Below are 23415 nucleotides of genomic sequence, written 5' to 3' on the forward strand. Positions count from 1 at the left end.
CATATTTGAACTTCCAGCATCTTGCTCTAATTTCAGAAAAGAAAATGATTTACCAAAATTGATTAACTCCCAGTATGGAAGAGAATGTGAGGAAATGAGAAATGAGAAGGTTCTTGCCCTATTGGTGACGTTAATTTCTTGCAGGAATTTATCCTGAGTGTATATTTATTTGTATCTAAATATGTCTTTACTAAAATGTTCATCACATAGTTGTTTATGACAACAAAAATGCTAGATATTACTGCCCCCAATCATCTACAGGGAACCAGTTAAAAATTATATTTTAAAATGGGATACTATATAAGTAGAGTCCTGATGGCACAGTGGTTAAGCCTTTGGCTACTAACCAAAAGGTCAGGAGTTCGAATCTACCAGCAGCTCTTCAGAAACCCTATGGGCAGCTGCAGTTCTACTCTGTCTTACAGGGTTGCTATGAGTCAGAATTGACTCGACGGCACTGGGTTCTGTTTTATCATAGGAGTCCCTGGGTGGCGCAGTGGTTAAGAGCTTGGCTGCTAACCAAAACGTCTGCAGTTGGAATCCACCAGCCACTTTTTGGAAACCCTATGGTGCAGTTCTACTCTGTCTTATAGGATTGCTATGAGTCGGAATCAACTCCATGGCAACAGGTTTGGTTTTTTTTTTGTTTCGTGGCAGGGTGGTGAAAAGTTAACATACTTGACTGCTAACCGAAAGGTTCAAGTTCACCCAGAGAGCCTTGGAAGAAAGTCCTGGTGTCCCACTTCTGACTAGTCCGTCACTGGAAACCCCAGGGAGCGTAGTCCTGCTCCGACACACGTGCGGTTGCCATGAGTTGGAGTCAACTCTGTGGCAACTGTTTTTTTTTTTTTTTAATAAGATGATATAGATTAATATTTATTAACCTGGAAAGATGTCCACAGCCATCATTGAATGAAAAAAGGTCTTATGTATGCCCTACTTATGTAAACATTTACACATACCCGTTGACAGCACACAACAACATATACATTGTGCACAGAGCGGTGTCTGTAAGTAAGGTCACCTGTTGGCTTCCTCTGAATGACGGAGTTCAAGTGTTTTTCCTTTCTTTATAGTTTCTAAACTGTTGAAATTGTTGTAATGAATGTATATTCTTTATTAACACAAAAAATAACACAAAAAGGGAAGAAAGAAAAATCAGGTCCCTATACTGGGATGTCAGCAGGTACCATTACGCCCATTCCATTGTGTGCCTGATACGTTGTATACATGACCTTGTAGAATCCAACCATATCTGTAAGACATGTGATTCTATCCGTATTTTAGAGAAGAGGAAATTGAGGTTCAGAGAGACTAGGTGGCTTGTTGACAGCCTCACAGCTACGAGTGGCAGGGGTGGCAACAGAAATCCACCACACCTGGCTGCTTCTCAACAACCCTGTTCTCTAGGAGACCTTCCTAGGAGCTATCACCTCCACTTGGTCCTGGCCCCCTACCCTGCATTACTTGAGACCAGGGATGGGCTACACTGGGGAGGGGAGCTGGGTGGCCCAAGGCCAGAAAAGAGCCTGGGCTGAAGGGATCTGGGCAAGGAGTAACCCTTCCGTCTGCCCCAGCAGGTAACAGAAAGTGAGAGCCTCCTCTCTGAGGCCTGCACCTCATCCATGGAGGGGCCAGGAAGGGCGGCTCACAGCTCCCCTCCCAGCCAAGCCACTCAGCCTGAACCGACTGGTGCTGTCTGCCTGCTCTGACTGGTTCTTGATCCCTGACCCCTTTCTCTCGGGGCCCACATCTGGGAGCCTGAACTACCTAGGCAGCAGCTCCCAGGGCACCGTCACCTCTTCAGCCAGAGGTCAAACTCCCCAAAGGAGTGAGCTCTCAGACTCCCCAACTCACAGAGGCGCAGCTTCTGCAACCCTACCCCTCTCAACACCTCAGGGGCGCCAACCTGCCTCATCATACGGACAGATGCGGATGAGGAGGTATCTTAGTCATCTAGTGCTGCTATCATAGAAGTACCAGAAGTGGAGAGCTTTAACAAAGAGAAATTTATTCTCTCACAGTTTAGGAGTCTAGATGTCCGAATTCAGGGCATCAGCTCCAGGGGAATGCTTTCTGTCTCTGTTGGCTCTGGGGGAAGGTCCTTGTCATCAATCTTCTCCTGATCTAGGAGCTTCTCAGCGCAGGGACCCTGGGTCCAAAGGACGCGCTCTGCTCTGGGTGCTCCTTTCTTGGTGGTAGGAGGTCCCTCTCTTCTCTCCTTGCATCTCTCTTTTATATCTCAAGAGATTGACTTAAAACACAACCTAATCTTGTAGATTGAGTCCTGCCTCATTAACACAACTGCCTCTAATCCTGCCTTATTAACATCATAGAGGTAGGATTTATAACACAAAGGAAAATCACATCAGATGACAAAATGGTGGACAACCACAGAACACTGGGAATCATGGCCTAGACAAGTTGACATACTATTTTTGGGGACACAATTCAGTCCATTACAGGAGGCCAAGACAGCAACTCAAATGATCACTGAGCTCCCAGCACGGCTGCCTCACAGACAGGCCCGTTCTGCAGCTGTAAAAAGAAATCCTTAGACTGTGTGGCCCCTTGAAACACACTGCTTGATGTGTGTAATGGGGGCCTTTAAGAGTGGGTGTTAGGGACAGACACTCACAGGAGCTGGCGAGTGGAAAGAACCTGGCCTCTGAGTCACACAGATCAGGGTTTGAACCCGAGCTCCGCCTCCCACTGGGTGTGAGACACCTGGACAATTTACTAAACTTCAGTTAAATAAGGGAATTTATTTACCCTCAATTTCCTCATTTGCAAAATGAAGGCAATAATACCTTCCTCACGGCAGATGTGTTGCCAACATTAGGGAGAATGTACGTAAAGCATCCACCGTGCCCGGCACATAGTAAACCAGCTACTATGGAGTTGACTTTGACTCATGGCAGCCCCATGTGTGCCAGAGTGGAACTGTGCTCCGTGGGGTTTTCAGTGGCTGATTATTTGGAAGTAGATTGCCAGGCCTTTCTTCTAAGGTGCCTCCGGCTAGACTTGAACCTCCAATCTTTCAGTTAGCAGCCAAGTGTTTTAACCACGGGGCCTCCAGGGCTCCTTGCACCCATAGTAGGTGCTCAATAAATGGTAGCTTTTTTATCATCGTCAACGGAAACCCTGGTGGCGTACTGGTTAAGTGCTACGGCTGCTAAGCAAGAGGTCGGCAGTTCAAATCCGCCAGGCGCTCCTTGGAAACTCTATGGGGCAGTTCTACGCGGTCCTATAGGGTCGCTATGAGCAGGAATCGACTCGACAGCACTGGGTTTCTGGGTATCATTGTCAACACTACAGGGCTCCTGAATGTTGCTACCCAGATGCCTGTTGACTCAGCACGTTATGTTAGCCAAAAGCCCTCTCAATTTGAGGGTAATCTTCCAGTTCATTAAGGTAGGTTTCATGCTGCTTTCCTGCTCATCTGCATTCCACCTGCCTGCTCCCACCTCTCTCCAATCCCTGCCTTTGATAAGCCCAGACAGATGGGGGAGGGGGCAGGTCATGTTGCAAGTGTGAAGGTCTTGGAGGTGTGCAGCAGTCACCAGAGTCAACACCGTCTATACATTTTTCATACTCCCATACTCTGGGCAAAACTCCTTGTGAAGCTGGCTGCAGGGGAATGGAAACTCCTCACTCCTGGGGTCAGGAGGCCGCTCAGGTCATCTGCATCTTTATGTTTCCAGGAAGCGGCCTGAACCAGTCCTCTGGGACTATCCACTGTAGTTCCTGGTTTCAGAAGACAGGCCACCCTGAGGACTCGTAGCACTGCCCACCTAGCCTGGAGGGCCTGGAGGCACATGACTGCTCCCTCCCAACCCACTCAAACACACACACGCACACATGCACACACACGTATGAACACCCACACATGTGCACACACACACATGCATGCATGCATGCACACATGCACACATCTGCAAGCACGTGTACACACCCACACATGTACACATCGCACACACACACCCGTAATGCACACGTGAACATGCACACATATGCACACATGTGCGTGCACAACTTACACAGATACCTTCGCACACATGTGCACACACACGTGCGCACACCCCCATGCACGTGCACACAAACACACACACAGAATGTACCAGAAAGCAAGCCAGGAGCCAACGGGAAGGGTCAGTGTGACAGTCAGAGGTGCAACCTGGAGGCCAGAGGTTGGCGGCCCTCTCATGGACAGGCAATGTGGGCAGCTGGACACACAGGGGCTACTACTTTCTCTGTGTAAAAAGCCAAGAGGGAACGCACCTGAACGTGCTTGAGTGTGGAGGAAATGCTGTGTACCAAGTAAAACACAGGGTGCGGCAGGCTGGGCTTTCTGGGAAGCAGGGCTCTGCCGGGTACGGCACAGTGCAGATGAGGTGTTGGAGATGTGGTGGTACTGGGGAGCCCTGGCTGACCTGAGGACGTGAGGAAGCCCCTGAGAGGCCGCCCAAGATCCTGATCCCCAAATGACCGGCTCTGCATGTGGCAGGGCTGGGTGGGGCTGCCATATGCACATTTCAGCAAACTTTTTATACTGAAGGAAAAGGCAAAAAAGGTCCTGCCAGTTGTTGCTCAGGGACCAAAGCAGATACTCAGATTCTCTCTGGGACCCTGGCCCCTTGTCACATCTGCAGGCAGGCCCCACTCCAGGCAGCCTGGCAGAAGTGGGGCACCGGGCTGGCCTGCAGGGCTGACTGCTGTCTGCATGGATGGGTGTGGAAGGGTGTGCCACCCATTAATCACCCATCTCCACCACGACCTCACTTCCGAGGCTGAAAGCACCAACAAAGGAAGGCAAGGGGCTGGGCTGGGTGGGACGCGTTGGGAGGGGCAGTGGAGGGACGGCAGGATAGTTCACGACAAGTTCGGACTGGCCAGGCCTGTGCCCAGTAAGGCGGAGAGGGCCAGCCCCAGGGCATCTGTTCCACGTGGTCTGTTTCCGGACACTTCACTCTTTGGGGGTGCCGTGAAGCATACTCCCCACCCTGCCTCACAGGGTCTGAGAAAGCCTGGGGCTCCCTCCCCAGAATGGCTTGTCACTTTGGAGCCCTGTGTTCTTCTCCCATCCTGGGCTTCTTGTTACCAGTACAGGTTGGGAGGACACTTCACTGATGGGAATGCGTACTGTTTTCATAATCTTTTAGTTATTTTATTACATATACACACACATGTCCATGTAGAATATATTCATGTATATATTTAAAATTGTAAACAAATTTAATAGGGTTAAATCATTTTTAATAATTCCTGATTCAACTATTAAAAAAAAAGCTTGCTGTCAAGTCAATTCCAATTCACAGTAACCCTATAGGGCAGATATTTTTTTTTTTTTTTCTATAGGGCAGAGTAGAACTGCCCCCCAAAGTTTCCAAGGCTGTAAATCTTTACAGAACCAGACTGCTACATCTTTCTCCTCAGAATGACTAGTGGGTTTGAACTGCCGACCTTCTGGTTAGCAGCCGAGTGCTTAACCACTGCACCACCAGGGCTCCATCAATTCAACTATTAAAAAAAAAAACCAAACCCAGCGCCGTCGAGTTGATTCCGACTCATAGCGACCCTATATGCCAGAGTAGAACTGCTGCATAGAGTTTACAAGGAGTGCCTGGCGGATTAGAACTGCCGATCCTTTGGTTAGCAGCCGTAGCACTTAACCGCTACGCCACCAGGGTTTCCAATTCAACTATAGATAGCATTAATTGAATCCCTCCTAGGGCTATGCTGGAACCCTCCCCCACTTCTGCTTCACCCCCAGATTGATTTTACTGTATTTTTCTTCATAATTCTAAAATTTTATTTTATTATATAATTTTTTAATACTTTCAAAGTTTAGAACAGTTACATTTGTTACAACCATAATTCCCACCAAAAACCAAACCCAGTGCCGTTGAGTCGATTCCAAGTCATAGTGACCCCCTAGGACAGAGTAGAACTGCCCATAGAGTTTCCAAGGAGCACCTGGTGGATTCAAACTGCCAACCCTTTGGTTAGCAGCCATAGCACTTAACCACTACGCCACCAGGGTTTCCATAATTCCCACAGCTGTCTAAAATTAACTCTACTTTTGAATGGGTTGAAATCGACTGGACAGCATCTAACAACTACCACCACAATTTAAATGTTTTTATCTTGATTAATTTTTCAGTTGAATGGGTTTTTTTGGCACTTATATTTTTTACATGCACTGTTTCCTGCTAACATGGTAGGCACCAGGAAGAGCTGTGCCCATTTTATTTACCTTTTTATACCGCAGCGCTGTGCTCTCAGGGCCATCACTTTAAAGAGTTCACGGGGCATCCCTCACTGGCGAGTAATGGTAAGAGGCAAGGGGCTTTGAAAAGTGCAAAAGTAACTTCTCGGAGGCTGGGTCCTGGGGTGGGCAAGGCAAATGGACCTCACGCCTACCGTAAATGTGTGTGAGATTTGTCATCTGGGCCCTCTGACACCATATCCAAAAAGGTCCAAATTATGTTTAGGGTGTGGCCGCACAGATAAGCACAAAGACACAGCACAACTTTTGAATGGGGGCAATGAAAATACGTGCATCCATCAGGGTGCACACATACTCAGAGTACGAAGCCTTCTCATACAGTCACGCCTCCCAGCTTTCCACATCCACCTGGTTCCTAACCAGTTTTCATTGGTGCATTTGTTGATTCGTTCATTCAACATGTATTTATTAAGGGCCTACCCGTTTTTTTTTTTACCCGGGTCAAGCATTGCTCCAGAGGACAACCAGCTACATCCAAGCCTTTCTGTACCAGGACGGAGTACATGAAAGAATATATGTATAGTTCTACGCAGTTATATCCTGTTGTGATTGCTGCCACAGAAAAAATAAATCCTGTTGCTCTAAAACCTTAAGAAGAGAAAAAAATGTTTTCTTAAAACTGCAGAAAGTCGAGTTTAAGGGAATGTAACAAAAAGGCAACAAGCCTGTGGTATCCAAAGCAGCGTGGAGCTGCCAGATGCCCTCTCCTGCTTCAGCCTGTTCAGGAGGGGCCCCCCTCCAGGCATGTGTCACTCTGCCTGGGTGTAAGAGATGCAGAGCAGCAGGCTTCCTCCCACCCTGGGCTCTGGCCCCTCTCCACCATCCCTGGGGCCCCTGCGAAGGTGACAGGAGGAGGATCCTGGGTAGCTGGTGGAGAAAGGGTTCAGGCTCTAGCAGTGAGGAGCAGATACGGAGAGAAGAGATTGGGGTTTTTGGTTTTTTAAAGGCAGACACTATCTCTGAGAAGGCACACAGGGCAGCCTAGCCTCCTGCCAACCTTGAGTATATTTTTTGGTAGTTTCCCACAAACCCAAAGACAAAGGCAGCAAGTAGGCCTGGCAGATGTCCTGCCTGGGCATACACAGAACACAGGATGGGAGGTGAAGTCACACAGGTGTGCAGGTAGGAAGGCACACACAGGTGCATGCGCACAGGTACACCTAGTGGGAGTGCCAGAAGGTCACAGGAGGCCAGGAGCAGACAGGTTCAGTCTTTATGGCACAATCAGCCTTCTACATCCAACTGGTTTTTCCATACTTGCTTTGATGTCACTTGCAGCCATTCAAAATACCTCCCACCAGTCAGGTGAAAGCAGATGTTTTGCAATGAGGAGAAAAGTAAATAGATTACGTCTGAGGTCCTCTCTGCAGGAGATACACAAGGGCTTCTTTACAGCCGCATCCCTGTGTTGGGACCGCCAGAGACTTCTGGCGAGACCCAGACCTCCCTCCCGTTGACCCCCAGCAGCCTTGAAAAATGATATATGACTTGCTTCTTGGTGACATGCTTGCTTAGCTCCTAATGATGCCCAGTGTGCTAATCTAGCTCTGCCTGTTAGTTATGTCAGGTGGTAAACTCAATGATAGGAATTCTTTCAGAGAATGTGTTTAACATCCCTCCTCCACTTTTGCCTGGGCAACCTTCAAATCCTATTTCTTCCACTGAGACCCAGGTAGCCCACCTGGCCCAGGTGCAGTGGAAGAGCAGGCAGCCACATTGGGGGTTGTCCAGATGACCTTTTGGGAGCAGTTGTTCAGAGTCTTTCTGGGAGCTCTAAATAAAAGTAGCTCCCAAAGAAAGGCCTGCTATGTGCCAAGCACTGTGTCAGCTGCCTTACATTCGATATCATGTTTAATCCACGTAACAACAGCGTGGGGCTGGGATTCTTTGCCCCATTTTACACTTGGCACTAGTGCAGTATTGGCAGTTCAGTGGTATTCTTGCCTCCCGTGCAGGAGATCCGGGCTGGATTCCCAGCTAACACACCTCATGTGCAGCTACCCCATCTGTCATTGGTGGCCTGCATGCTGCTATGATGCTAGGTAGGTTTCAACAGAGCTTTCAGACTAAGACAGACGAGGAAGAAAGGCTTGGCAATCTAGTTCAAAAGATCAGCCAATGGAAACCCTATGGATCATAACAGTCTGATCTGCAGCCCATTATGGTGATGGTGCAGGACCAGCAGCGTTTCTTAAGCTGGGGGCTGACTTGGCAGCCACTAACAATAACAACGACATACTGGGAAAAACCAAGGTTCAGAGAGATTACTCTTTCCAAGGAAGGCCCTACAGCCAGGAAGTGGTAACTCTAGGATCTAGGCTTGAGGTGGTCTGGCTCCAAGCCCATTTTCTCGAACGCCACACTACAGGCTGCTCAGCGAGTCCTGGGCGTGAGTGAGGTCCTTCAGAAGCCCTCAGTCCACAGTCTGCTGCTCCCATCAGCGTGGAGCATCCTGCCTCTCCCTCCTCCTCCAGTCAATTCCGTCCAAATGCCAACACAGCTAAATGAGCACCTGGCAGCCACAGTGCAATATCTGCTCCGACCTTAATGCTGCCACTCCAGGCCTGATTGATTTTATTAAATCTATAACTCCTTGGGCTGAGCAGCAAAGGAGCAGGGAAATGATCTGTTGAATAATTCTTAAAGAGAGAGAGGAGAGACTGAATGAGCAAAAACACGCCAGTGGGCATTTGTATCGAGGAACTCAGTGTCCAATGACCTTCTCAGTGAAGGTCAGAGATATATTAGGCTATTTATGAGGATTAATTATTCAGCCTGGCTAAAGAGTATTTGTCTCCAAATGGGGATGAGATCTGCGTAGATTAAAGTTCCCACTTGTCAAGAAGGTAAAGCCTTCATCAGAAAAATTCATAGCCAAGATCATCTTGCTTTCACACTATGTTTCCAAAAACTCAGCCCGGGGTTGACTTTTCATTTTAGTTCCATCCCTAAGACTTAACACTATGACCCACCTATACGCTCACCACGCATGAATGTGTATGAGAACAGTATGGACACAAATGGGGTGGGGAGCCCCAGGGAAAGCGTATGTGTGCCACAGATTTCCGCCATTAAAGAGAAGCAGTGTAAGGCCAGACAAGGAGCGGAGTCTGTGGGCTGCGGGCTGGCATGTGGCTCTGCCCTTCACAAGGGTCCTCATCTGTGAGACAGATTAATCCTTTCCCTGCTCCCACCATACAGGGATCTGGAGGGAATAAACGACAGCAAAAACAAACAAACCTAAATGCTTTGAGTCTTCAGGAGACACAGCTACAGAAATATAAGATGCTAGACAGCATGATTCAGCAGACAGAACCCTAGGCAGGGAGGCGGGTGCCCAGGGTCCCAGTCCTGGCGCTGCTACCCACAGGGCCTTCTGTCCGCCTCAGTTTCCTTTCTTTGAAAAAAAGGAGTAGGACAACCCGAGCTTGGATGATGATTGGGATTGCTATTGTCTCCCTTTCTCCTCTTTCTCTCCTGCTGTCCTTCCAGGGTGAGGACCATCCATCCACACCCTAATTAGTACCCGGGGAAGGAAACCTCGGGCAGTCGCTGCTGGTAGCCGGGGCTCCTGCTCAGCTGTGTTCCACCTGGGAGTCTCTGTCCCTGAATGCTGGCACCTCACATGCACCTCCATGACCCATGCAGGTTAGAAACCTTTGCCTAGGAAACCTCACAGCTTTTGAGTCCTAGAAGGCTGAGTCAGCAGCTTGGCAAAGTCTGGCACCCCTGAGAGGTCCAGGATGGGCAGAACGGAAAACAGCAGCCGCCCAATATGCCCATATTCCCCCATGATTAAGATGACTGCTTGGCCCAAATTCTTGGCCTTGCCAAGGCTGGTAAAGCCCATGACAACCACGAGGCCTCCGAGACGGACTGGCCCTGTCCCTCCAGGCCTGGTTGTTCCACCTAAGCCTGGCAGTGTGGCACCACCTGTGTCATGGTCCCTGGGGAGTCAGGCGGGCCAAGAGCTCAGTATTGAACACCCTCTTCCCCATGAAAATGCCACTAGGCCTTGGGACTCCAGCACCCTGAGCGCCCCCAGCTGGAGCGGCTTGGACCTACCACGCGCCAACCGAGCCTCACTCCGGAACCGCCACAGGACCTGGAGCTTTTCGGATGCCGAGCGGCTCTTGGGGAGCCTGCGGAAGAGGCGCTGGAGCTGCTTGGTGACTGTTCCAAAGCAGGCAGGGGCTGTCTCCTCATCCCAGCCCTCTGTCATCCCAGCTGCAGATCAATAGCTTTTCTCTAGGTCTGGCGTCAGGATGGACTGATGAACCGGGGAGTCACAGGCCCTGGAGAGGCTCTGGGCCTGGTGTGGGGTCTGAGGTGAGCCTGTCCTCCGACCAAAGCTGTCCCGCATCACTGCTCTCCCAAAGTAAGTGGCAGGCACCTGGGACCCCGCGCTCCACGCCAGCACAGGCTGACCGATGCCTTCTCGTTCCCAGCCTAGGCCTTCTCCCCTCCACCTCCCCCACTGGAAAACTTTCTATTCCTGGGGCTTTTAGCTTGATAAGATAAAAATGCCCCCACCCAACAGGCTGCAGCAAAGAGCCTGCCCTGAGTCTCACTTCCCAGTAGCGCCTGCGAGTCTGAGAATCAATGTCTCCAAAGTTTCAACAGCCGACAGAAGTGATCGGTTACCTCAGACCGTGTTCCGGGCCCGGGGGGTTGTTAATGGATTTCTTTGGGGATGGCGGGTTAATAATGCTTTACCAGCTTCACAGGCTCCCAAGGGACCACTGGGCTAACTCACATCCTCTCCCGCTAGGTGGAGGGCGGGTGAGGGGACGGCTGCGGCTTTCAGCTGCCCAGACCCATAAGGGGTCGGTGTTCCTTTTCAGGGTCAGATCATTTATCTGAGACTTAAAAGCCAGGTACCTGAGCAGAGAAGAGGTGACAAGAAAAAGGATGCGACCCTACGGGATGCACAGGAGGAAAGAGAAAAGAAAGAATGGAGTCTCTCATAAAAAGGGTAGAAACACTATTTTCTTGTCCTAAAATGGTATTCACAGGGGTCCCCTCACTCTCTGACTCCCAGGAGCAGCCAATTCCTAGGAAACTTCCTGGAAGCCATGTTGTCCACACCAAGGTAGGGGACTGGCACCCGACAGATCGCAGAGCCTTCCGGGAGAGCCTCTGAGAAGGGTGTCTACTTCCAGGCTACCCAGAGACTCCAGAACTCAGCTGCCAACTGCCAGTGGATGCCAGCTTGAGATGAAGGAGGAAACAGTGGATTCGAGCACTCACACAACTGTACTCTGGTCATCTAGAATTGGTCCAGGAAGGCAGCACTAACACTCTGTCACTCCCCCTGCAGTCACTGGCCTCTGGCTCAAAACCTTTGTGCTGTGGATTTTCCCCCAGGTCAGACAGAATGCTGACTCGCATCCTATCCCAAAGGCAATCCTCCTGAGCCTATTTAGAGCAGGAAATGTTGGTAGAACAAAAGGTAAGCAGCCCTGGGATCCTCCATACAGGCTCCCCTCCCACCTGCCCTTCTCAGGAGAATCTGGCCAGGGGGTCCCAGGTTTACAACACCCTCAACAATTGTTACAACAACAATAAAAGCTCGTTTGTAAGGGCAATCTAAAAGCACATTGCTTACCAGTCATTTATTTAATATAGAAATGCCCCACAATGCCACCCTTCCTCAGGCCTGGACACTGGTTCCTTCTCCCTAATACTTCCTCAGAAGGCTGCCCATGGCCTTTTGTGATCCTCTAGTTTACCCAGCAAGGAGCCGAGGTGGCACAGGCAGTTTGTGTTTGGCTGCTAACCAAAAGGTTGGCGGTTTGAACCCATCCAGCGGCTCTGTGGAAGAAAAGGCCTGGTGATCTGCCCCCGTAAAGACGACAGCCAAAAAAACCCTATGGAGCAGTTCTACTATGTAACACATGGGCTCGCCATGAGTCAAGGATCAACTCAACAGCAGCTAACAACAACAGCTTACCCAGCAGCCACTGCCTCAGAAGGGGGGCATGAGTGAGCCCAGGTCCTGAAATATCACTTGGGACCATCAAGCAAGGGTTGGGAGCCAAGGTTCCTTGCCCTACCTCAACTCTGATGCTTGTACACATATCTCCAAGAGGATCTGAGAACACCCGCCTGCCTGGCTGAGCACAGGCAAGGGGAGCTGCCCCTTTAGAGAGGAGAACACACGCATGCTGGAAGATTTTTAAATATGAGTCACATGTGATGGGGCAAAATCCTTCCCCTATGGTCCATTTGGGCTCATGGACTTGCTGACCTCACTTCTTCCTTCTCCTCACCCCAGAGCTGTTCTCTGAGAGGTTAAGTCACATGAGAAGCCAGCAGGGAAGAACTATAGAGACTGGAGAGACTCTAGAATCTTCACTCCTGACGCTTTGACAACTGGATAGATTTTGTACTGTAGGGATGGTATGGGGGAGCAAAAATTGGAGGCAGGGGAATGCTTGTAATGCCCTCTTGCTGCCCTCTGACATCCAAGCATTGACCCCATGTCTTCCATGATGAAGGAGCAATCAGCCAAGGCCCAATATATTTACAAGAAACAGGCTTCACCACTTTAAGTGTTGAGGTTCTACTATATTCTCACCTTGAAATGCCCTATTTATATAAAGGCGCCCCCAGTTGGTTTTGGTTTTTAAACTCTCAACATTAGAGGAGACATTCACGTAAGGCATGCTAGACGCTTTCTCTTGAAACTCTCACATTACAGCTGGAATCTGTTGTTCTAGTTGAATGGTAAGGCATCTCTGAGGGTTTTTTTTTTTTTTAATTCTTTCCTCAGTTGCAAAAAGACACAACTCTTTCAACAGAAACCTCAAAACCTCCAACTTCCCACTCAACTTGCATGGAAAAAACAACCTCCTGCAAGTCAGCAAGAAAAACAGGTGATGGTACCTCTTCCCAAATCAGAGACCAGCATGGAGAAGCACCCCGAGTCAGAGCTGGGATGTGTGGGGGGCTCTCCACATATCTGCTGTTCCTCACAGCACACCATACCACTGCCTGGAATTTGAGCCAAAAGTCCATTCTGCAAGTCTCAGTTTACCTTCCACTACCTATCCACCTCTTCCTCACCCTATCTGTCCTCTCTGGGGCCCTGCCTGTTAGTTTCCTTTGATCCTGGTTAGTCCTGTGTCATGAACCCTGACAGCTGGGTCACGGCAGGAGGAGGCATGGAACAGGAAGAGTCAGACTTAAAAGATCTTCTACCTCCATTTCCACAACCCACTCCTGTACATGGCTGGGGGGGAGGGGGGATACCTGTACCTTTTATCTTGGAATTCAGGAAAAACTTCACCCTTTGTTTAAAGATCTGATGGTGTACTCATGCTGAAGGTCTATTTAAAAACCAAAAGCTAAGAACAGGCTTAAGGAGAGCCAACTGTCAGCTATGCGGGCACAGGCTGATGATTCTCTAGCACGCACATGGCTCACCCACCCCTTGGCTCACTCTCCTCTTTTTCTTCTGTACCTCTTTTTTTGGACATTTCAGTGTTCATTGGCAGAAGAGAGGTAGATGAATAAGGAAACTCAACTTGCTCACATGTGTAATGCCATTAGCTCGTAAGGCAAAACGCTGTGTTGGGTGCTGGTGCAGGCTTAGCTACTAGTGAGCTGGGTCACCTTAGACAAGATATCTGACCGCCCTGCATGCTGTGTCTCCTCATCCACTCCATGGTTATGGTTAAACCAGCCCTGCCTACCTCACAAGGAAGCCCTCGGTGGTGCACAGGTTTAGGTTTCAACTCCACCCAGACGCACCTCGGAAGAAAGGCCTGACAATCTACTTCCAAAAAATCAGCCACTGAAAACCCTATGGAGTACAGTTCTATTCTGACACACATGGGGGCGCTGTGAGTTGGAGTCAACTTGACGGCAACTGGTTCACCTGCCTCACAAGGTACTGCAGCAACAGAGCCAGGGCCCAAAAAACGCTTTCTCTCCAGACAGATGGGATAAACTTTCTCTGTCCCCATGCTTTCTTGGCCATTCTCAGCTCTTCGTGCTTGGCGTGAATATTCCCATCCTGGCAGGTCCACAGAACACCAACATGCACCTTCAGCAGACACAGTGATAATTCTTCCCCAGACCCAACAAAACATAAAAGGACAAAAAAAAAAGAGAAGCAAAGAACATTGCTCTTCTTTTAGGCCTGACTCTCCTAAACCTGCCGTCTGACGTCATGAAACCTGTGGTCTGATTTCCTATAGGCAGTGGGTCCATATAAGCCAAGTTTTAATTTTCTAGCAGCGTCAGCCAATAGCCACTGCAGACATCTGCTAAGACCTGCCTCCCCTGCAAAGCCTCAAGAGAGAGGGAGAAAGAGCAGAGGGCGGCGTGCAGGCCCTCCACCAAAGAGTATACACGGCCCAGCCCCTCGTGGTCACAGGTGTCACACACCGCCGCCTGCCTGCCACCCAGCGACACAGGGATGAGCCACTGCGCCTTCCCACACCATCCTTCCAACAAACCCGCACACAGCCTCCCTCTTCCCTCTGCTGCCCTTGAAGGAGACCAGAGCGGTAGGTGTGGGTGGGAAGTCCTAAAAAAGTCAGGAACCTGCTACAGCTCCCAGGGGTCACCAGGCTCTAAGAGAATCCCAAGCTCCATCTTCAGCCAGGTGGGACATTTTCCACCAGGAGGCTGGGTATATGCCTAAGGTGCCAGAAGGGGCCCTCAATGTTTTTCCTCCCTCCTTTCCAAAAAGGGCAAATAATAATAATAATAACCAAAAAAAAAAAATCCAGACGCCACAGATTTCCCTATGGGTTCACCCCGCATTTTCTCTACTCCAGGAGCCACAGACAGGCTAGAACAGGCCCTGCATGAACTTGGCCACTCCAGCCAGAGGCCACACAGTAGAGAGATCTCAGGGCCCAGCGGGCTCCTCCCGTGTCTCCTCAGCAGAGTCTAGGCTGCTTGAGAGAACACCCAAATGTCACCTCCATGGGTCTGTGTCAAGATAGTCCTGACCTTGAGGCAGGCCTATGGGTCACTACTCCTAGCACTGATTGTATTCCACTTAAACCCGTGCCCCCAGGGAGCCAGGCCTTCTGCCCCCCTGACCTCACCCCCTCAACCTCGTCACTCTTTCCCAAAAGCCCGCGAGCTAGAGCTGGCTCCGCTCCCTCTCAGCCCTGAGATCCAGCCCAGAACACACGGAGAGAAACTTGCCAAACCTCTTGGAAAAAACTAGAAAGTGACTAAATGCAAAACCATCTCCCCAGTCAGGGCTGGCCTTCTCTGCGTCAGCTGCTGCCAGCACTCTGAGCTGGCCGGTCAGGGGAGCAAGAGCAGGCCCTGAGGGCAGCCGGGCAGGAGGGCAGAGAGGCAGAAGGCACCCTGCCACACCACCACAAGCAGCAATGACAGGGAGACCAGAAGACGCAGGGCTGCTAACACAGGGACAGAATAGCCCGGTGGCAGGGGAGATATGTTTGCCTGCTTCACATACCCACAAATCCTCACCCACCCAAGAACACTCAAGCTTGCCATTTCAGGAATGCAGACAGGAAAGCCCAGAGATGTGTGTACAGGTTCCTTCCTCATCAGCCTTAATAATACCCCGGGCTGGGCTAGAGTAGCAAGAAGTTCCCACCCATACGGAAACTGAGGGATGTGGGTGCATGTGGGGAGCCAGAGAGAACCCCATGGGAGACTGCTCCGGGAGCAAGAGCTGGGCCTATCACTGCCCCCTCACCCCAGGTGGCTGCTTTTGACACACGTGCTGGGTGCGGGGCCCCAAGAAGGAGACAGCTTGAGGGCCCGACATGGCCCTGAGGCCTTGGAGGCCGGTTGAAGTGAACCCTACCTGAGAGGTGGACAGGTGACTCTTCTCAGCGTGCCACCTCTGCGGAAGCATCCCCGAGCTCTGACCTCATGAAGCTATTTCTGTGATGCATGTGGCAAAGGGCATAAAAACACTCTGGGCTCTTCAGAGAAAAGGCACTGCTGACACGAGAGGAATCCTTCCTGTGCTCGCTCTCAGACCTGGGCCTGGCGGAGCCTCAGCAGTCCTCCTGGGCCCTCTGGCCCCTAACCAGCACACACACCCCACAGACAGGCGCCTGGTTCCCTGAGGCAAGATAAATCCACTTCACCAGCCAGGAAGGGGGCCTTGGGGTGGGGTAGGGGGCTGTCTTTTCCCTGTCACTCCAAGCCTACCTGCCAGGCTGAGCATAAGCCAATTAACCAGTAAACCTGGGAGAGGCAAGAGGATCCCAGACCAAACCGGCAATGCTGAGGGGAGATGTCACTTGACTTCCATCTAATAACTCCGCAGGATCAGCAAGCGAACAGAGACAGTCATTACCAAGTATAATTAGGCTGGCAGACAAGTGGCATTAATCATTTTTGACTGTACCTGGGACTCGAGCCCCCTTACTCCACAATAGGAAAATTCCATGCTCTGATACATGGGGGAATCAAGCTTACGTCTGACCCTTTCACTTTCATCTTTGGAGAAGACAGGAAGCAAAAAGGAGAAGAAAGAGGGAGACAATCTGGGGACTTTCAAAGCATTCTAGGCTCTTTCCTTATCCCCAGACATAATTGCTCCAATAAGACTTTTCCCAAAAGGAAGATCCCACTTAAGGCTGGGGCGGGGGAGGGAGAGTCACCATCTCTAACAACAAAAACACATTTCAGTGTTTAATTTTCCTAACCTTCAAGCCAAACATGGGGCTAAATCAATGAAAACACTTCAGGCCACACAATTCCGTGCTGCTGGGTGTCCTGGACAAAGACCTGCCAAGTGCCCAAGGAAAACTCAAGAGCCTCAGGACCCCCAAAGACACTTGGCAAGATGCCTGAAATGAAGACCTTTCTCTGTTACCAAACCCAGCCAAAAACCAGTTGCCGTGGCGTTGACTCCAACTCACGGCAAGCCCATGTGTTGCGGAGTAGACTGTGCGCCACACGGTTTTCACAGCTGTGACCTTTCAAAGGCATATGCCAGGTCTTTCTTCTGAGGTGTCTCTGGGTGGGCCTGAACCACCAACCTTTGGGTTAGGAGCCCAGAGCTGAACCGTTTGCACGATCCAGAGGTGACTTCTCTGCTACAGGAAGAGTGATTCTCCCAGTAGCCTCTTCTGCAAAGGACCCCCAACATGGGTAGGTCTGCAGGATCAAGTGGCTGTTACCCAGGCCCGGAGAGGGGTTAAACCCAATCATTAATGTAGTGACAAGACACCACTGAAGAGGCTGGACAAGGGGCCTGTGAGATACAGCCATGCTCACCAGGACAGGCCCTGTGCTTCTCCCCAAGGCTCCGTGGCAAACCTGAGTACTCATACCATAATTAAAGCCCATCACAGGGGAGGAGCAGCGCCTATAATTCCAATCACTTAACACTTCACAGCTCCAAGCAACACCCCCTGCCGACAGACATCGACTCCAGGAGCAGACAGAGGGCTCACTAGCAGTGTACAAGGCATGCGTAAGCATTCCCTCCATGAACATCAAGTCGGACTTAGGTTTCCCCATTGACAGACCATCCCTGGACAGCAGACATATAGAACCACCACCTGTCTGCCAGGTCGTCGTACCGGGTGGCACACAGGCTGCTAAGATGCTGGGAGCTATGCCACCTTTATTTTAAACACAGTGAAACGTGTGAGAGCTGGAACTTGACGGGACTACCCTGTCTTTCTGGGTCTCACATGTTTTCTGCTTTTGACAGGGTGTAGTCTTACCGCTTTTCTATTGCTCATTTTAGTGGAAAATATTTGAGTTTCCCTTCTCTGACAGGTTTCTGCCTTACACAGGTTCTGGGTTTCACAGGTTTTACTGTACTAACAGGGTCATCCATGGTGGACAAGTTTCAGTGGAGCTTCCAGATTAAGACAGACTGGGAAGAAAGGCCTGACAATCTACTTCCAAAAATCAGCCAATGAAAGCCCTATGGATTGCAACAGAATATCATCCGATGTAGCGCTGGAAGACGAGCCCCTTAGGTTGGAAGGCACTCAAAATACGCAATGGACTCAAGCATACCAACAATCGCAAAGACAGCACGGGACCGGACCACAGCTCGTTCCGTTGTGCATAAGGTCACCATGAGTCAGACCTACCTGACAGCAACTAACAACAAGACAATGAGCAAGGGTGGCATTATGGTCCAGGATGGTTGGCTTAAAAATCCACCAAAATGGGTGAAAGGTAAAAGGTCAGCTCTGTGTGCCTTCTACAGAAGAAAAGGTCCCTGAGCTGCAAGGGACATCCCTGTGCCCAAGCGCAGCCGGTGAGTTTCTCAGGCTATTTGCTGTTTACCATTCCCTCCTGCGATGCTGGCCATGATTCTCATCACCAGCACCCCAAAACACATGCACACACTCACACAGCCTCCCTCTCTCCACCAATCTCCCCTGGACTTCTTCCTCCACCTCTCAGGCAAACATGATTTCTTTAATCCTGGAAATTAGCATTAACTGAATTCTCCTGTCGGCAAGCCCAGTCTTAATCAGCTCTCAGCCAAAGGCTCTGAAGTAGGGATAAGCTTCTAATAGATGAACTTGCAATAAAAAGACAGAGAGTGGGAGGACAGTTTTCCCAAAGCTTTCCTAATTAAAAGTCCATTTTGCCAACGTGGCTTCCACCCCGTGTCAGCCTTCTGCCAGACAGATGTCATTCACATACCCACTGGCCCTCTGTTTGCCTCCAAGAGCCAAGAGATTTAACACTATAAACACGCCAACACTTTTCTTGGCTACTGTTTCATGAGACTCCGTTCTTTGCCCGGCACAGATGATGCAGACACAATGAGCTGAGGGCTTGGTGACCCCTAAGTCATAGAAGGCACAGAAGGGGCTCAGCCAGTGGCACCCTGTGAGGCTGCTCCTCAGCACAGTGGCCTCCTCTGAGGGACATTTCTACATGACACTTAATACCTCATTCCTCGGGGGCTCATGGCACCCCCTGCCCCCCCGCCCCGCAGCCCAGGAACCAGGCAGAGTTTGGAAACTGTGCTGACTGCTGGGAAAGGTGACATTAGGAGGTGTCACACGCCCAGACAAGGCAAACTGCTGCACAACTGTCGGACAGGAGGGGATTCATACAATAACAGGATTAAATATTTATATAGCATTTCCCAGCATCGTTCTAAGGGCTTCACATATATTATCTTATTTAGTCCTCACATTAACCTGAAGAGGTAGATAATACCATGATCTTCATTTTTTAAGTAAAGAAACAGAGACACAGAGATGCCCAGGGTCACACAGATACTAACCGGCAGAGTCAGGGCTTGAACTCAGGTCATCTGGTTCTGGTCCATGATCTTAATCACCACCTTTTAAAAGTCATTATTATGACCCTTGCTTTTCCAAACAAAAACAAAACCAACCAAGCCCACCATGAAACGAGACCTTTAACTTAGAGAAGGGTGCTTGGTGAGTTCGTCCCGTCAGCCCTCAAGTACACACACATTTCTCAACTGGTCCCGCGCAGCCAGAACTCCACAATTAGTTAAATATTAATAATGGCAAAGAGACTCCTCTCTGTAGCCCCTTGATGCCAGCTCTACGGCTCTGGTGTTCAAACATCCTGAGACAGAGGAACAGGGCATTAAATTAACTATGCTGGGGACCGTGGAAGCCCAGGCAAGTGAAGGGACTCTGTCAAGTTACACCAAGTCAGAAGTATTACCTGTGGACCTGTGTCTGACTGCCAGTGGAAAGAATGAACTACTCAAACAATGCTAACAGGAAGTGAGGATGGGGTTTGGGGTCAGGAAAGATACTGCCCCTGGCCCTTTGTAGAGGTTGGTGGGAACAGTAAACGACCCCGGGACCCTCAACAGGGTGAAACCCACCAACACATCCACCGACAAGTTGCATTCGATTCTACTCACAGTCAGGGGTGTTGACCCAGTGACAGCAGCCCTCCCACTCTCAACACTTGCCTCTACAATGTTTGCTCTTCTTAATTAGCACCCGATCTGCTGCGGGTTCTGGTGGTGGAGGGAGCAGCACCCACTTTCACCTCCAACCCTTCGCCTCCCACTTGACCCTGGCTTTGAGGGTAGGCTTTCCTTGCCCGCAGCCGGCTGCCGTGGGAGGTACTGTGCCCAGCCTTAGCCCAGAGAGAGGACAGAGAGGGTTTTCCTGTGGTGGAAGTAGCTGCTGCTGCCCAGAGCTGCAGGTGGATGGGAGACATGGGGCGGCTACCATGGGGAGAGGGCCTCTGCAGAAAGATGCAAACTACAACCCATTTCAAGAGATGCTTATTAGAGGTTGTAGTCTGTGCTTTAGATATTAAAATACCTGTTTAAACAGATAAAGACATGGCTGTGGACATCCTCTGCTACACATGGCAACAGCAAGTGGGGTGGGGAAGGGTGATACCCCTTAAAGGCACCTATGTTGTTGTCATCTTGTGCCACGGAATTGATTCCGCCTGTAGGCAGGGGAAAATAATCAAGCCCCAGTAAGACTGCAAGTTTGCTCCAAAAATCTAAACGCTGGGTGTCCAGTGTTTACAGTCAGGCTTTGAGAAGAGCCTGGCTCAGAAGGAGGCTGGAGGGGACTGAGAGCTGGGGAAGAAGGGACCCGGCAGGGAGTTGGGTAATTTTGGGCACGATGACTAAATGAACCTAGCGGGAAGGAGAGGAGGAGACAGGGCACACTAAACAGGAGAGCAGAGTCCAAAGGTTTGAGGGGCCAGAGGTGGAAGGCAGGAGGGGGCATAGGTTCAGGGTGACCTCAGGCTCTCTCCAACCTCCCGGCCAATTTCCATACAAAGCCTCAGCAAGGCAGGCCATCCAGGTCTCCTTCCTGGCCCTCAGGTCCCTCTAGAGGAGGGGTCTGGGCCTGCACCGCTGGGGGACAAACAAGCCATTTTTCCGTTAACCTTAATAAAAAAAAAAAAATTTTTTTTTTTTTTAATAAGCAAGGGTCAAATGGTGTCCTCAATACCAGTCTCACAAGCCCACCGGAAGGGTCACAGAGTGAGAAGTGCCGCAAAAATAAGAGGCGTGCACGGGAGACCACGGAAAGACCTTGCAGCCATCAACTTTCAACCTGCGGAGGCGGGGGGAGGGGGGCGGCGGGGGCGTGTACCTGTCAGGGGAGGGGTATTTGTAAAACACCGTAGACCATCCCTGGCAGTGGGCAGTCGCTAAAAGATACTCAGCAGGGGACTGAGGAAAAGAGGGCCTCCAGGGGTTACATCCCTTAGTTAAAGCCGCGGTGGTCTCTGGAGTCAGTCAGGGCAAGGCCGCCTGTCTCCCTGCCCCAGCCCCCTGGCAGTCCCGCGCCCCTCCCCGCCCTGCCCTCACACTCACTAGCGCAGCGCAGCGCCTGCCGCAGCACCTCTTGTCCGCACAGGTCACACCAGCCGGGCCCGCCCCGCAGCTCTAATTCGGCGAAGCAGTGCCCCTCGCCTCTCTCCGCCGGGACGCGGGGATCCTGCGGCTGCTCGAAGATGCTCCGCACGTCGCGGGGTCTGGGCGCCCCAGGCCGCCGCCGCAGTCTCTGCTGCCGACCAGGCCGGAGAGGGCGAGGGGGTCGGGAGGTCCCAACTTGGGGCTCCAGGTTCCCCCGGGCAGCCCTCCGGGTGCCGCGCCCGTCGTGCGCCCCGGGCGCAGTGGAGAGGGGCGCGGGGACACAGCGGCGCGAGGACCGGCCAGGGGGCGGCGGCGGCTCCAGGCTGCCCAGCCTCTGCAGATAGCGTGGAGGTTCGGGGTCCAAGAGTAAAGGGTACCGACGCTGCCCGATGGCAGGGGACGCCATGGCCATGCGTGGCTAGAGGCGGCGGCCGCGGCGGCTCAGGCGGCGGCGCTACTCCCGAGCCAACCCCGAGTGAAGGGGCGGCCCCAGACGAGCGCTCTATTAAAGGGACCGCAGCCCGTGGGGCGGGGCGCGGAGAGGGCGGGGAGATTTCGGAGAGGCAGGAAGGACCGCCCAGGGGAACCGACCGACCGAAGGGTAGGGTTGTGGGGAGGGGGCGCCTGAGCGAGAGTGGATTTACACTGGGGCAGCAGAGGGGCTTAGTATGGGAAAGGCTCACTACGGTACAACTCAGAAGAGGCATTTCTGTAGGATCCCTCGTCCGTCGCTTCCCCAACACTAGTCCCCCCCTCCACCGCCCCAATACCCTCAGGTGAGGACGCTAGGAGCAAGCTGAGGATGGGGTCTGAGGGAGGTGACGACAGTCTAGATGTCAGCTCGCCACCTTCCGCAATACCGTGCCCACTGGAGGGATGTGTTTGGTGGCTGATCCGCTGTCCCCCTCGCCACCGCCCCCTCCCAAGCAGAGCCGACCTCGGCGGGGGGCAAGGGTGGGTCGGGAGAGCCCAGGCTCGCGGTCCCGCAGCAGCGCTGAGTCCCGTGGTGATGCGGGGGAACGCGCGCACCGGGGGCGCTTCTGATGCGTCCAAGAGAAGAGCGGCCGCCTCCGCGTCTGGAAGGCTGTCGCGTGCGATTTTCACTCTTACTGCATTTCCCCTCGCTCAGCAGCCCTACCTTGTTGGATATTCCGTTTTCCCGTAAAGCTGGGATTATGCAGACCGCGAGTTAGGAAAGTTTTTCTTCCCAGGTCAAACCGTCCTCTCCCCGTAGCTGTCAGAGTGATTACTGTCAGGCCCCTTCCCCCCCCCCCAAAATAAAGAGCCCTACTTTGAACCTGATTTCTACAGTTCATCTGCCCGCGGGACCCAAGGAAAGTTCCCCTTTCTACCAGCACCAGGGCAGGCTTCATGGATCCCCGCCTGGTTTAATGCTCGGGTCTCCCTGTCGTAATGTTTGAACCAAAAACCAAGACGAACGAAAACAAAAATCAAACCCATTGCCATCGAGTTTAGTTCGACTCATAGTGACCCCATAGGACAGAGTAGAACCGCTCCAGTGTTTCCAAAGCTGTAATCTTAACGCCTTGTGGGTTAGAACCGCCGGCGTTTCAGTTAGCAGCCAAGCAGGGCACTTAACCACTGCGCTACCTGGGCTCCTGTTTGAACCAAGGGCCCGCCTTTTCTTTCTGCACTGGGCCTTGCAAATTGTGTAGCAGGTCCTGACCAGCACCTTTGCCCTATGGAGAGAGTGTGGAAAGGATAGCAGTAACTCCATCTCATGGGTGAAAACAGGCGGAGGCAGAACTCCCAGATCTTTGAATTGAACTTTTTTTTTATCCTGTTATAG

General features: G+C 51.4%; 1 protein-coding gene across 1 annotated transcript in view; it reads right to left on the reverse strand.

The window, feature by feature from the left end:
• RASSF5 (Ras association domain family member 5) overlaps nucleotides 1-22081 on the reverse strand; it is a 103146-nt gene extending 81065 nt beyond the window's left edge. The window contains exon 1 of the mRNA XM_003410272.4: nucleotides 21564-22081. Within this exon, the coding sequence (XP_003410320.2) occupies nucleotides 21564-22017 (454 nt within the window). The 5' untranslated portion in view covers nucleotides 22018-22081. The remainder of the gene's footprint in view (nucleotides 1-21563) is intronic.
• Nucleotides 22082-23415: the final 1334 nt, after the last annotated feature.

This window comes from Loxodonta africana, chromosome 20 (genome assembly GCF_030014295.1).
Source record: "Loxodonta africana isolate mLoxAfr1 chromosome 20, mLoxAfr1.hap2, whole genome shotgun sequence".
In the NCBI taxonomy this organism is placed as follows: Eukaryota; Metazoa; Chordata; class Mammalia; order Proboscidea; family Elephantidae; genus Loxodonta; species Loxodonta africana.